At 41.1% G+C, this 14,213-nt stretch overlaps 1 protein-coding gene across 20 annotated transcripts in view; it reads right to left on the reverse strand.

Moving 5' to 3' along the window:
* ADGRL3 (adhesion G protein-coupled receptor L3) overlaps window positions 1–14,213 on the reverse strand; it is a 513,962-nt gene that overhangs the window by 329,271 nt on the left and 170,478 nt on the right. For all 20 annotated transcript variants that reach the window (XM_018073156.2, XM_018073129.3, XM_029960802.1 and 17 more), the window contains exon 3: window positions 4,113–4,352. In XM_018073156.2, the coding sequence (XP_017928645.1) occupies window positions 4,113–4,167 (55 nt within the window). In that variant the 5' untranslated portion in view covers window positions 4,168–4,352. The remainder of the gene's footprint in view (window positions 1–4,112; window positions 4,353–14,213) is intronic.

Here is a 14,213-nt window from a genome sequence, read left to right on the forward strand (position 1 = left end):
AGGGATGAAAAAGACTTTGCTTTTGCTGTTGTTGCTGATGGTTTTATTTTATTACCTGGTACTGTTGCTTTCTATCTTGGCTAATTCTCTGATTTTGTGTAACATGTTCAGTTTTATGGAACAGATGGATTTACAGGCTTTGCTGTAGCTTAGAAGAGAGGATAGCTTTTGGGGGGCTTCCACACTCCTCCAGGTTGTGTCATATATGCAAATTGTACGCTATTTTCCATTCAAGTCAAAGGCAACAGTAAAGAAAGCATCCACTATTCAAATCTGCTATCATCTCAAGTATTTCACATGGTTTAAAATTTTTGTGAGCTATGATCCAAAGCAGTCTGAGCAAAACACTAGACAGTACCGTGCCTGTGCAGTTAGGATACAGCAGATTAACATCATCACTGAGGAACTGCAAGGGCTCATGACTTTTTCCCCTTTTATGATTTCTACAGCTTATCAACAAGATGACATTGTACCAGGGCAGTATTCTGGAAGATTACTTTTCATCTTGCAGATCACTGAAGTATGCACTCTTTGACTCTACACCTGTCATCATGGCCACATCACACACACAATATACTCCAAGAAATGAGATAGCTAAAATAAAAAAAAAAAAGCCCCCTCAAAAAAAAGAAACCACCAAAACAACACCACCACCTCTCCAATTTATGAGATCACTGGTCTAAGAAATCTGTCTATAATGCAACTACCACTACAGATGAAGAGGCCATGTCAGGAAACTCAAAAAGAGAATGAGATGCAGCAAGGTCAGTTTGAAAAAGTAGTCTGTATCAATTCCAGCAATCACTACAGGACAGGAATCATTCCAGATCATGAAACAGGAACTCAAATGCTTTGTGTCCTGTTAAACATAAATTATGAATGCTTTCTGCATGCAGTGAAAAGGGATTACTAAAAGGGAAAATAAAAACAACAAAAAAAAAAAGCAGGGCTTAACCGGACTATTTTTATAAGGAAGGTGAGGTTGTGGCATCTGTTTAAACACAAATATACTGTCTTCAGGCTAGCAAAAAAACTCTGCATTGATACCAGTTTGTCATTCGCCTTAGACAGCCTCTTGCAGGCACTTGCAGGGAGAGAGACAACAAGGGAAAGCACCTGAAAGCATCAGATATTCAGTCTCTGATTTCAAAGCCTTGGAAGCCCCATTGGATTGTTCAGTACGACCTTAAATGGAACTTTGAGTTTTACGTGCACGTCCTTCCACGCAGGGGACTGGAGGGGTTTGACTGCCTAGTGCTAGCTGATAGCAAACGTACTCATCGAACATCACACAGTTAAACCTTCTCCCCTCGTTTAGGTACAGGAATGCATCACTCTCAAACAACCAGACACGTGCTCAGTATCTGCTTCCCCCAAGAAAGCAACATGCCAAAGTTCTGAGGTGGAAGCTGCATGCTGGCCACTCTTAGAAATCAAAACAGGGAGAATCAAAACAAGTTCTTCAGCTCAGACCAAAGGTCTTCATTCTCCACTGTTCAAAGGCAGCTGTGAGCCTCTACTGCACTTTCACTGGCAATTTATAGGGATCAGATAACGTGTGTGTTGGGTAGATGTGGATGGTCAGATTTACCACCACTGACTGCTACAACAACCACAGCAAACACCCCGTACCTTTAGTCTGTAGAAGAACATAATGGATAGAAATATTTCCAGGCACCTAGTTTCTGCATCTCTGGCATTTGCTCATCTGTAGCATAATATGGCTCCCAGGATACTTCTGACATTTTCATTTACTGTGACTATCAGGCAGGACTTTCCACCTACAGTGGCACTGAGAATTTAAAACAGAACTGCCAGAGGCATATTTTAAATTGTTAATTGCTTTAACTGTTAATACTGCTTAATTATAAAGATTTACAAAACATTTACCATTTAACTTTCCTGGAGAGGAATGGAGAGCACCTTACCTAATGGCTCTTTTATTCCACCCCAATTGGTCAACTCAGTTTAAATATTCATTCTAATTTTCAAGTCAGTGAAGAGTTTTCCTTGCAGAATGATAGTACAGATAACCTTTGTGCCCAAAGGTGTTATATAAGCAGACATGCTGTGCTCTATAGATATGTTCTGCCAATTACACATATTTCATTTTTTAATCCCCTTCTCTGCTGTAAAATTGTACTCTTTGTCTTACCACATACACAAAGGATCAGTTTGTAAAGCACAAGAAGTCTGATGCGTATTTTAAAAGCAGGGAGTCATGTTATTTACAAACACACTTCCACTGACCTGTAATTAAAATGAGATCCTTGGTGGAGTTCACTTTCCATTTAGGCATTCGGAAAATCAGGCAGCCAGATTTTCTAAAGCTCTGCTCTGAGCATTTAGTAACCATCACCACTAACAGGAGTTCCTGAACCTTTCAAGCACTTGTGAAACCTGGCAGCTTACTTCTGGGGCTTACATTTGGGTTTCTCATACGAAAAGAACCCAACCCCAGACCTCAAAATCTTACTTCAAAGAATTACATGTGTCAGATTTCACTTAACAGTTTTCTGGCTAATAAAAAGACTGATTTTTTTCCTCCTAGAGGTCTGTATTGGGTTTGTATAGTCAAATTTCAGGGGGCTGGGTGAGAGTTACATGGTTTGCTTCTTTGAGAAGTTGCTTGAAGCTTCCCTATGTCTGACACAGGCAATGCCAGCTGGCTCCAGGATGAACCTGCCACTGGCCAAGGCCAAGTCCATCAACAACTGTGGTAGCACCCCTAAGATGGGGAAAAAGTTGCTGCTACGTGAGAGAAACAGCTCTGCAGACACAGAGGTCAGCAAAGGAGGGGTAGGAGGTGGTCCAGGCACCAGAGCAGAGGTTCAGATTCCCCTGCAGCCTATGGTGAAGACAACAGTGAAGCAGCCTGCCCCCCGCAGCTCAAGAAGGTCCACAGTGGAGCAGATACCCACCTGCAACCAGTGGAGGAGTCTGTGACCCTATGGAGAGCCCACACTGGGCCATGCTGTGGCCCCGAGGAGAAAGGAACCCACTCTGGAGCAGGTGTGCTGGCAGGACTTGTGACCCTGGGGAGGAACCCCATGCTGGAGCAAGGGAAAAGCATGAGGGGTCCTCACTGAGGAAGAAGGAGCAGTAGAAACAAGGTGTGATCGACTGAACACAACTTCCATTTCCCTGTCCCCCTGCACTGCTTATGGGGAGGAGGTAGACACAACTGGGAGTAAGTTCAGTTCAGGAAGAAGGGAGGGGTGGGAGGTATTTTTAAGATTTGTTATTATTTCTCATTAACCTACTCCGATTTGATTGGTAATAAATTAGTTCTTCCCCAAGTTGAGTCTGTTTTACTTTTGATGGTAATTGCTGAGGGATCTCTCCCTGTCCTTATCCCGACCAACAAGCCTTTCATTGTATTTTCTCCCCTGTCCAACTTGAGGAGCGGAGTGATAGAGCAGCTTTAGTGGTCACCTGGCATTCAGCCAGGGTCAGCCCACCACAAGCTCATCCATCCCCACAGCAGAGCAGCTGTGCCTGATGCTATTCCCGCAGTTCCCAGCTGCAGCCTGGCTGTGCAGCGTGGTGCTCTACACTGCTGGGTGGGTTACACAGTGTGCCAGGCTAAAGCAACACTCTTGGTTGTGGTTCCTTTTGGTGCAGAGTCACTGAGCCTATGGGAGCCTCAGTCTTTCAGCAGAGCACAGACATATCCACTGCAGTGCATGAAATCACAGCCCAACATGACGGTGAGTAAAATCCCACCCTGGAGTTGTGTCTAAAGCAGGACATGCAGCCCCTTCACTGAGCAGTATTCACAGAAAGGAAATTCATTTCCATGCAGAAGCCAGGAGAGACAATCCCAGTGACACACAGCCAATAGAGCAGACTTAGGCATGGAGGAAGACAATCTGCCTTAACGTAGCAGCTAAACCCAGTAACAGAAATCTTTATGTGTCAGAGTTCTTTGTTTCAGTACTTAACTAGTCATAATGTAGCCTGGGAATTCAAAGACCTGAGGTGGAAGCAGGGAGAGAGAAATCAACATCCTGGAAAAAACCCACACGATTAGGAAAAGACAGACAAAATCCTTGCTATTTTCTCTTCTCTCTTCCCTTCCCACAGGCAAATTTACACCACCTCTCACTCACCATGGGCTATCGGTGTTAAGAGCATTGTGAAGAAGAGCAGCTGTGATGACCACATGACTGTGAAGGAGAGCTTGAAAGTATCCCAGCAAACAAGGGTTCAAACAAAAAGGTGAGAGTCCTCCTGTACTTGCTTCCAACACTTCAACTGTTGGCCTTCAATTCACATCCAAAAATGGGAAAAAAACAATCAAAAATAATAGTAATAAAAAAATCCCACAGCCAGTATCCAGAGTCTGAGACCTACAAATGAGAAAGGAAAAAAAATGCAGTTAGTAAAATAACAAGATAGGTGTTTTCAATCAAGTCTTGCTGTGTTTCTTTGCTGCCAGCAGCTGTAAAGGCAAATGTGTCTTCCCCCCTTCCTGGCCCTTCAGATACACGCACATTCCTACATAAAATACGAATTAAAACTTATCCCTGTGCAGAGAGACAGTTTATGCATCTGCTTCCTCTCTCAAACAGTTTTGAACAACAATGCCCACAGATCTAGACAGTCCACAGGCTTTGAAAGCTGACTAGAAAAAACAATTCCATACACATACATGGGACTTTTAATACAGGGGAGGGGGGAGCAAAGAATAAATGCGAGCTCCTGGAAGAGCACAAAGTCACCAAACTGCCAACAAGACAGGTTGCTTCGTCACTCAGTCTAGGCCATTCCTGTGAGCACACATGGGAAGCACAGTGCTTTAGAAGAGAATCCAACTCAGAGCTGTGACAGAGCTGCAGTCCCTGGCCTGCCTCCCCTTTCCCTCGAAACAGAAACCTTTTTTCAATATATGAAACACAGGCACATTAACTCAGCTAGTCCCAATGGAGGGAGTAAGACACCCAAACAACAATCTTAGGCTTTGGCTTTCTCTTTAACCTCCCACACAGTATGTAATGCAGGTGGACACGCTGGCCAAGAATTATCTATGCAAACATCTGCTAAATGTCCTGAACGAGTCAGGCAGAAGCTGAGCCGAGCACCTCCCCAGGTACCTGGGCACTGCACTATTCTGCTAAGACCTTTCACTCTTTTTTGAATTTCTCTCATGCCTCTGCTGCAGAGGCTGACAACAAGATACCAGGCAGTGGGACTAGTAATACGGTTTGGGAGCATTTCCACTGATATGGCTCTTTTCATTTGAAGCATCCTGTGTGGCTTTTAATCTCTGAATCTGGACCAGGCTTTAAACCCGAATAGAGCCTAAAGTCACCCTTATTCGCTAACAAGCCACTTTCTAGTCACTGGCAGTGACTCGCTCCTAGTCAAGCTCTGCAGTTATTTATTGTGGAATTAAAAATAATGGTCTCGTCCATCCCACACGCTTACAGGAAAGCACAGGGAAATATGAATCCATGCTTGAATAAAAACATTCACTCATTTAACTAGAAAATGTATTCCAGCTTTCCATCATTTTAATCTCTCAAGAAGGGTCTAGATGGCCACAGTGACTCAAACTTGGCAGGAAAAAAACAACCATACAGACTTAAACTACGGCATCAGCTTGAGACTTAGCTCCCCACTGACTTTGAAATGATGAGGAAGTATGAGGAATTGAAAAGTACTTTACGTATCTGTTTTGAACTCCTTAGACTGCAGTCTTCACAGCACTGGTCTAATTAAAAGTCTCTCAAAAAATCTCTGATCAACAGAAGTTATTCTTCTCTGAGCAAAGAAGCTGTTTTTGCCAACTTCTGTTCTTGCCCAAAACCCAGTCTGAGCCAAAAACAGTATGAAAAAACTGTGCTGCATGCCATTGTGATGTGGGTATATTTCTGGAAGTCTGGCATGACAAAGTGGCCTTTGTTTTGCTTCCTATCTTTACTGATCAACTAAATCAAACCCCACATTGTTTAGAACTAAAGTCTATAAAGAAGCTGTTTTGAGGGTTTTTTTAATAAATATATCTTTCAGTGCCAAGATTTTATGCTCCCACTCTACTCTCCTCCCCAGTCTGTCCCTGCAATTTGTTCACTCAAATGTATCATTTAGTTTCTGTAGCTTTTTCTCATCTCTGTAACCGGGGTGACTAAAAAGCCCAAGGTCAATCTGCAGTCAAGTGGCTTCTTTATAGACATCCTTGAAATTAAGACTTTGCTGGAGCTGGGACTAATCAAAATGGTCACTGATAATATTTAAAGTCTGTTATTCAAATGGGGACAAGCCTCATGAATATTTTAAACTGTGCATTTTAAACAGTGATCAAGTTTTCCATTTATATTTTAGTAGGCTACCAGCACACAAGCTACACCACTGACCATTATTTATGCATACTTTTTCTACAGTACCCTCTGAAAAGTTTTAAGAGTAAGAAGCTTTTTGTTCTACAAAATTTGAAAAGGCATACAGAGATGAGCAAAAGCTATCCAAGCTCAGGTACACTTCCCTACAGCAAAAGCTCAGTCAGGCAGTGATGGAGTAAAGGTTTGTTTTCTGATTTTAATTTGTTTAAGCTGAATCAGTTCTGAATAATCTAAGTCTGTTAGAAAGAGATAACATTATGGTGCAGTAAAAGGGGTTTGGGTGTAAACTGACAAAGTCACAAATTAATTAGGCTCCCTATCCCAGAGAAGGGATAATTGTCAACAAAATATTTACACAGTGGCCTTTAAAATTGTTTTTATTGTCTCTATATACCTTCATAATAGGATTCATGGATTTTTTTTTTCTATCATCTCATGGGCTGGGGCTGAATGAGAAAGCGGATTCACTTGCCCTCTGCAAAGTCCAAGCAAAGTCTAATTTTTGGGAACTAATGTCTTGGAACCACCGGAACTACAAATAAACATTTTATCCTACTGGAAAGTACATTATTGAGTCACAAAGCTCCTGTGCAAAAGAGACAAAAGGACTTGCTCAGCATTATGCACCATTTACTCCAGTCATAAATCTGGTCCAGTATTCTCTGTCCTACCATCCTTCCTGCCAGAGGAGAATACGCCAGAGATGTGGCCTGCCAGGTGGTATCTGCACACCCTGGCTGGCACAACCTTGCCCTTAAGCCTGCTTCTACAAAGAGTTCAATCCCTTAGGTTTAAGCTCATGCACATATATTAACAAATACACAATGTGTCTGGAGACATGCCAATTGTGTTTAACAACACAGGGCACCACTATATTAACCAAATACATTGTAACGCTACAAAATTCTGGGTGGGTTTGTATCTCATGTAATCAAATAATCATAGTGTGTTTGTGAAACGGATATCTGCAGGGGAACAGCTAGATAGGAAATGAGTGAAACAACCCTTTTCCTTAGTGGTCACTCAGCCCCTCTCAAGCAGCAGTATAAGATGCAGAAAGAGGCTCACAAAACAAAATTCACTTCATCTTTGGATTACCTCCAGGTAAAGTGCAGCCAAAGAGAGAAACTAGAGCACATATCTGTGAACTGTTCAGTGCAGAGTGTTACATTTATTGATGCAAGAAAGGCATACACTATCACAGTGAAAAATTTAAGGGCTACACTTGACCTAAGGGGTTTGGAGTTTAACCACAAAGACGATGCAGCCTGCATTGATTTAAAAGAAAGTTCTTCTGCTCACTGACCTTTATACCCATAAGGCTGCCCCTGACACCTTTGCAGTCTGATCTCTTGCATCACCCAAACCAGAATTGCATGTTGGCAGTTCCCAAAAATCCTACTCAAAGTGTTACTGACAGAACAGGAGAAAGCCAAAGGAAACTAAGGCCTCGTGGTGAAGAGATGAGCAGTGAAGTATTCATCAAGGCGTTGCTCATAAAAGAGCATTATAGATACACTGACAAACTCAACATCTACCCAAGTCTGTTCTTCAGCAGCTGATGTCAAGCAGCACATGGAGCATTTTCTGAGCTCATCTGTCGAGAGTCTACAGGGAGGGTGAAAAAGAAAATTAAACCAGTTCATGTGGTGAGTGAACAGATAGGCTGAATTCAAAGTAGAATTCAGTACAGCGCAAGCCAAGCAGGTCAGAAATCCATTCAATTGCTGTCTTCTTCCAAACACGAGCATTTACACCTGCACAAAGCTGGACACAACCCTCCTCACATCGCAAAAGCTACCAGCCTTCCTCAGCTAACCAGCATTTTCTAGGCAGTTGGGGTACAGGAGGGCCGAGAGTGTTTTACAAGGGGGCTCATTAGCAAAAGCCTGATAGAAATGCCCTGTTTTTCTTATCCAGTTTTACTTGCAGTCATTTTCTTCCTACCCCTGAAAACACGCATAGTAAAACTAGCTTCAACAAATCAGTGATGCAAGAACTACTTTATATTTCTTAATACAAAAGATTCCTGCACTTATCTTCTCCTTTGGCAGAAGTCACCTACCAAATAGAAAATAAATGTGATGTTTCAAACAAATACTGATTAAGTTCACTATTCGCAACAGGAAAAGTTTGGAAGTAATTAAACTCTTTGAAGCTGACGGACCAAGCTGGAATCATGGATGTAATCCCCCATTCTCAGCATCTGCCACTTGAGACAATTTATTCCAGCCAACATTTTCAGAATTTAACCAAGAGAGGGAAGAAAAATAACCCCAGTAAGAAAAACTATAACATTCAATCTCTGTAAAATTAAACTAACTGCAATTTAATGTTAGAAAACTTCTTTAACTAAGAGAATGAACTGTATTTCCACTCTCATTATGAATGTCTAAACAAAAGAATTACTGCAATACATTTGGCCATAAGTTGTTTGCAAAACACATTTTAATTGTTTATTTGTACTTAAAAAAAGACTTCATTAAAAAAGGTAAGTTTTGCTCCTCCAACCTCCTTCCACCTTTACTCTATCAGGTACTCAGGGTTTGGCTCCCTGGTCACTTTGCGATGGCAGCAACACAACCTGCCACGTTAAAAGGTCACACAGAGGTTACTGACTGTATAACACAAGGGGAGCAGGGCAGGAGCAGGCTGCAATCCTGGCATTTCAATGGAACCACATGCACTTGCACTCATAGCCACTCACTGAAGTTACTGCTACAGGGACATGGTTATTTATGGACAGATTTTTTCTGTGAGCATTTTCAAGAAGCCCAGAATGTGTTTCTGAGACACAAACTGAATTGTCTGTAGACTTTCATTCGTGTCTGCATTTAGCCCAGGAGAATATTCATACTATACCACAAGTACTTATAAACTCAGAGTTCTCAGCAAGTTCAGAAAAACAAGCTTTTTTTCCCTCAAAACATGAAGCAGCAGCCACAACTTTTGGTTCTTTATTTCAGGTTTTAAGTTTGCCAGATGTAAGGAGGCTTTGTGAGAGACCCAGTGAGCTCTCTCACAGACAGGATTCACCAAACTGTGTTTCAACATGCTCACATCTATGTCTTCCTGTACTGCAGATCCTGTTCCTGCTCTTTTTCATGTCTCTGTTGGGGCAGTGAACTCAGAAGGAAGCTCCTCAACACACTCACCCCATATGTATAAAATGACATAATATTTCTAAGTCCCTACTTCCAAGCACTTTAATCCGTATTTCACCTAATTGTCATTCCTGTATATTAACATTCATTTCATCCATACTGTTCGAAAGCCTAAAACCATTCTGCCCTTTACTCCTCCTTTATAGCTGATGCAGCACTCTGAGAAGTAATTTTTAAAACCTTAAAAGCCAGCAACAATGACAGCAAAGTCTAATAAGTTTGTGTTTACCCTACATTCTCCAGTATCACTGCAGTGCTACTTACGCCTCCCTGAGGGGAGTAGCCAAGGCAGTAAGGAATCACTATCAGCTCAAACCAAGCCACATCAACCACCTGTTTAAGCTATAATTCAAAGTGACAAAGAGCTCTTTAGATGTTCTGTGGGATTTGCTGCAAAATAACTCAAGTGTTAACTGAGTTACTTCATTTCAGATTAATCAAGCCTTTGATAAGAGCACACACAAATACAGACCAGCCAAATATAGTAGCTTTTTTTTTTTCTTGTGTAAGTGAAATGGAGGGTTTTGTGATGTTCCAAAGGTCAAAAGGGGAACTTAAGATATCAGCTTGTTGGTTTTCCCATTCAATCCAGAATCAAAGCAATTTCAGCAGAAAATGATAATCAGACTAATAGTGAAGCTATTCACGTATCTTGTTACTTCACAAGTGAGAATGGAGGAAGGAACAGAGAAAAGTTAAGAGTTTTTGAAATATGGTCCAGAAGCTTAGAAATATTGTAATGAATTGCACATCTGAGTATCACAGCTACTGAATGTTCCAGACTTTCCTTAAGTGCCTGCTGGTCATCCTTGGCAATATGCTTCATTCCAGATTTAAGAGGAAAGTACACCATTCACAAGGTCCCTGGATGTGTGCAAATATATGATAACACATGCAAAATTTCAAAAGGTGCAGAGTATCATATGAAGATGTGGTAAAATATGCTAATGTTTGTATTGCATTACCACCCCAGATCAGTGTGCTTTCTGAAAACTGATTACAAAAAACTTGGTACTCTCCCTGGTTAAGCACCACCTGCTAAAGCAGCTCACAACTGGCAAGAAGCAAGTCAGTCCCTCCACCACTCCAAACCCATCAGGGAAAAAAAACCCTACAAGTCTTGGGAACAACTATGCAGCTCTTCACACAAGCTACATAGTGCCATAAACTTCTGACCACCTGAAACAAGCCTATTTCATCATCATATACAGCAGTTATTACAACAATACTCTGCAAACCTTTGGGGAGGTGTTAAGATCCTTCTCAAAAAATTTATTATACCTACATAATACACCATCTTTCTCAAATGTTTTAGTTTGCAGCACATCTTTACAAAGAAGGAAAATAATGCATAGGCAAGCCCTCTTCACAGTATTGCCAACAGTTATGATTTCATCGCAAAACTCGGTATGTGGCAACTCCTTGCAATAATGAAAATTTCAGCTTACTTTTCAAGTAAATTTCTCCTTATGGAGAGAAGCTGAAAAATAGGACCCAAATACAGCTCAGAGGCTTAGTAAACCGGTGGCAAATAAACACAACTCAACAATATTTATTTGATTTGAAATTCGCATGACTTTTAATCAAATCTTGAATATTTTTTTCTGTGAATGATTCACAATGTTGAAAGTCTGGTTTTGACAATACTCTTGTAATGCTTATTTGCATTCCACAGAGCCTTTGGCAATTCTTCTGTGACAAATAAAACACATGTGGTGCATGCATTGAAAATGCAGACAAGCTTATCACCAGGGTCAGCATTATTTTAACTTCCCTTCGCTACCATAAGCTGAGCTTGTATTTTAAGGTATCACCTCTCCTACACATACCAGCCCTATTTATTCAAATGTCTTACCATGGCTGTAACTGTGATGGCACAGATCCTACACTGGATCTTGCTTTAACCTGAGGAAGTGACAGCCTCCAGGGAGAAAATAAGCCAAAAGAAGTAACAGAAAATTCCAAGAGAGTTCAAATAGGGGAAGTAAAGTGTGATATTGGGACCAAAGGAGAAATACTGCTAAATACCTCTGGGTGTAGCTTTTAAAATAGTTTTCAATATTCATTTATCCCTCCTATCTCTCCCTTCCTGCTCTGTCTCCCTTCATACCACCTTTGATTTTCTTCCTTTCCTCTTCCTGGCAGGGAAGGACCTATTTAACTTATAGTGCCCCAAACCAAGCAGCAGCTGCAGATAGAGAGTGAGAGGAAAGAGTTTAGTGCCATTCCGCCATCACAGCAGGACTGGGTTTTGAGGATGGGATTCCTTCCAGGGGAGTGCAGGGGAATGCAGGCAGGGGCCATTTCTCCTTTGACTGCCACTCATCAGGAGGCAGCCCAAAGCCCATATGAGTGGGCTCCTTTTCTCCGTGCATCATCCAGGAACAGGAGGATGGTACACAGCCTTTTGAAGCTGTTCGTGCCCCAGAAGTGACATACGTCAGAGAGGTTTCTTACTTGCAAAGATGATAGCGGACCACTGTTTTTGTGGGTCCTGCAATTCAGAAAAGGGGAAAAGGGCTGCCCTGTGTCCACCTCACGGCACACTCTTTCACAGCTCAGTTGGCCCCATAGTTCCTTGGCTATGAAGGCTAAATAGTGGAGTTAAAGCCATCAACAGCTACAGAGAATTGAGCACTGCTGAGCTGAAGTAGAGAGCCTGCCCTCCTTGATGGCTTGTTTTGTGAGACCTGACAGACAGCACCGCATGAACCAAAATACCAGGATCACAACTGCATTTGTCATAGGAAGCAGTACTTCTGACAATGCTGGACTTCCTCGGCCTTTGACTTACTCCAGCTACAGTAAATACTCACAAATACAGCTATATGCAGTAATAAAACAGGCAAAGGGTACCACTTGACTGAGGAATTACAGTGAAAACAGTAGCAAAGCTGTAATCTATTTCCTATGTGTAAAATCTGTATCCAGTGCATTTTTATTCTGCTCTTGCTTACTATTCCCTTCTCAAATGGATGGTAACAGATATTGCTTCTTTTGCACTAAAGCTGTAGCTTCCTTCACTTTCTGTGCTGATTAGGAAATTAATAGGTAGTGTAAGCAAGGATCCATCCTTTTACCATTTAAGATGTACTGCTTTTGAAAGACTTAAGAGTAACAATAAGAGACCACCTAAACATGCAACTCTATGCACACACGCACACTATTAAATGGAACAAAAATAGTTGGCAAATGAGATTAATGGTAAAAGCCATGTAACACATTTTTAAAAGAAAGTTATCTAGGAAAAAGATAAATTTAATTGTCTTTCAGATCTGTTATGATGTAATAAATGTCTACTAATGTTTAGCAGCAAATTGGCTTTTAATGATCATTGCTATTTTTAGCTGGTGGGTGACATGTAGTTTAAATATAAACCAGATTTATGTTTTACACACCAGGATGACTTTACTTTCTCAGATGACTCTCCTTGACTTAACCTCTTCACACCCCACAAGACATTTAATATAATTTTATTTCTAATAGACTGTGAGCCAATAGGATTGTATTTGCTACTACTGATGTTTTCAATGAGAAATAAAATCAATGAGGTTTATGCTGAAGATAAGTGTAAGTGATTAGCTAAGTGTAAGTGGCTTGGAAAATATTAGGAGGGTTATATTATTCAACCAAATTATGCAAATTAAGAAAGACTCTAGATTGAAGTAAAATTTATGAAACACTCCTGACCTTGCTGTGTTGGAAAAAAATCTTAGCTAGAATTTGTTCTTTTGGGAGTAACTCAAAGATGAGTATTAGCAGGTGAGAAACTGCATCTCGTTTTTTAACACAAGCAGGGAACCTTAAGCATTCATACTTACAAGTTAAAAAAAACGAAAAAAAATCTTCCTAGGCCTACAGACAAAGAGCAGCCCAGTGGGTTGCTAGGAGAAAAACAAACAGAACTTGATGTAGTATAAAAAGAGCAGGCAAGCGAGGCAAAGCCCATGCATACACTGACTGGGAAAGCAAGACAGTAACACAGAAGCTGCATTCTGTATCATGAAAATAGTAAGGGATATGCAGAGAGAAGAATAAAGGGTGCATCTAAATTTGTAGGTGTGGTATTCTCCAGTGAGATACATACACAGAAACAACAGAAAAAGCAATAGACCAAATTACCTAACAGAAAGTATTTGCAGTTCCCTAAAGCAAATGTCTGTGTAGTAATAATGAAGAGTCTGTTTTTCCACATTTTACCATGTTAATGGCTTCTGTTGCACATTAATCAAGAGTCGAACCTCTTTGATCTTTGAAGGGGAAAAAAAAAAGAAAGATTATTACACTCATTTTCTGCACAGATACTTTTGTTATTATTTGTAGCCTGCTAACAGAAGTCACCATCTCACCCAAAGCCTACTTATGAAAGATCCTGAGAATTCTCACAGTAAAACACAGCTTTTTTCATCCCTCCCCCTTCCTCCTCATATTATCCAATCAACAAAGAATGGGAGGAAAACATTCTTTTGCAGGGAACAGATGTAGAGAGATAGAGGCTAGGAATTTCTATGGGTGCCCTTCAACTCTGAAATCAAGCTTCAGCCAGTAAGTGGACTATTTCCAGCTGACTTTGATAACAAGTGGTAAACACTCAACATTTCCTTAACCCCTGCAGAAGCATCCCTTCAGAGCAACTGCACCCAGTCCAATCTCTAGCGAGAACACCCTCCCCCTCTCCATGCCCCCACCCCAAAATTTGCAGTTG

The sequence above is a fragment of the Manacus vitellinus genome, unplaced genomic scaffold (assembly GCF_001715985.3).
Source record: "Manacus vitellinus isolate BGI_N305 unplaced genomic scaffold, ASM171598v3 scaffold_0_pilon, whole genome shotgun sequence".
In the NCBI taxonomy this organism is placed as follows: domain Eukaryota; kingdom Metazoa; phylum Chordata; class Aves; order Passeriformes; family Pipridae; genus Manacus; species Manacus vitellinus.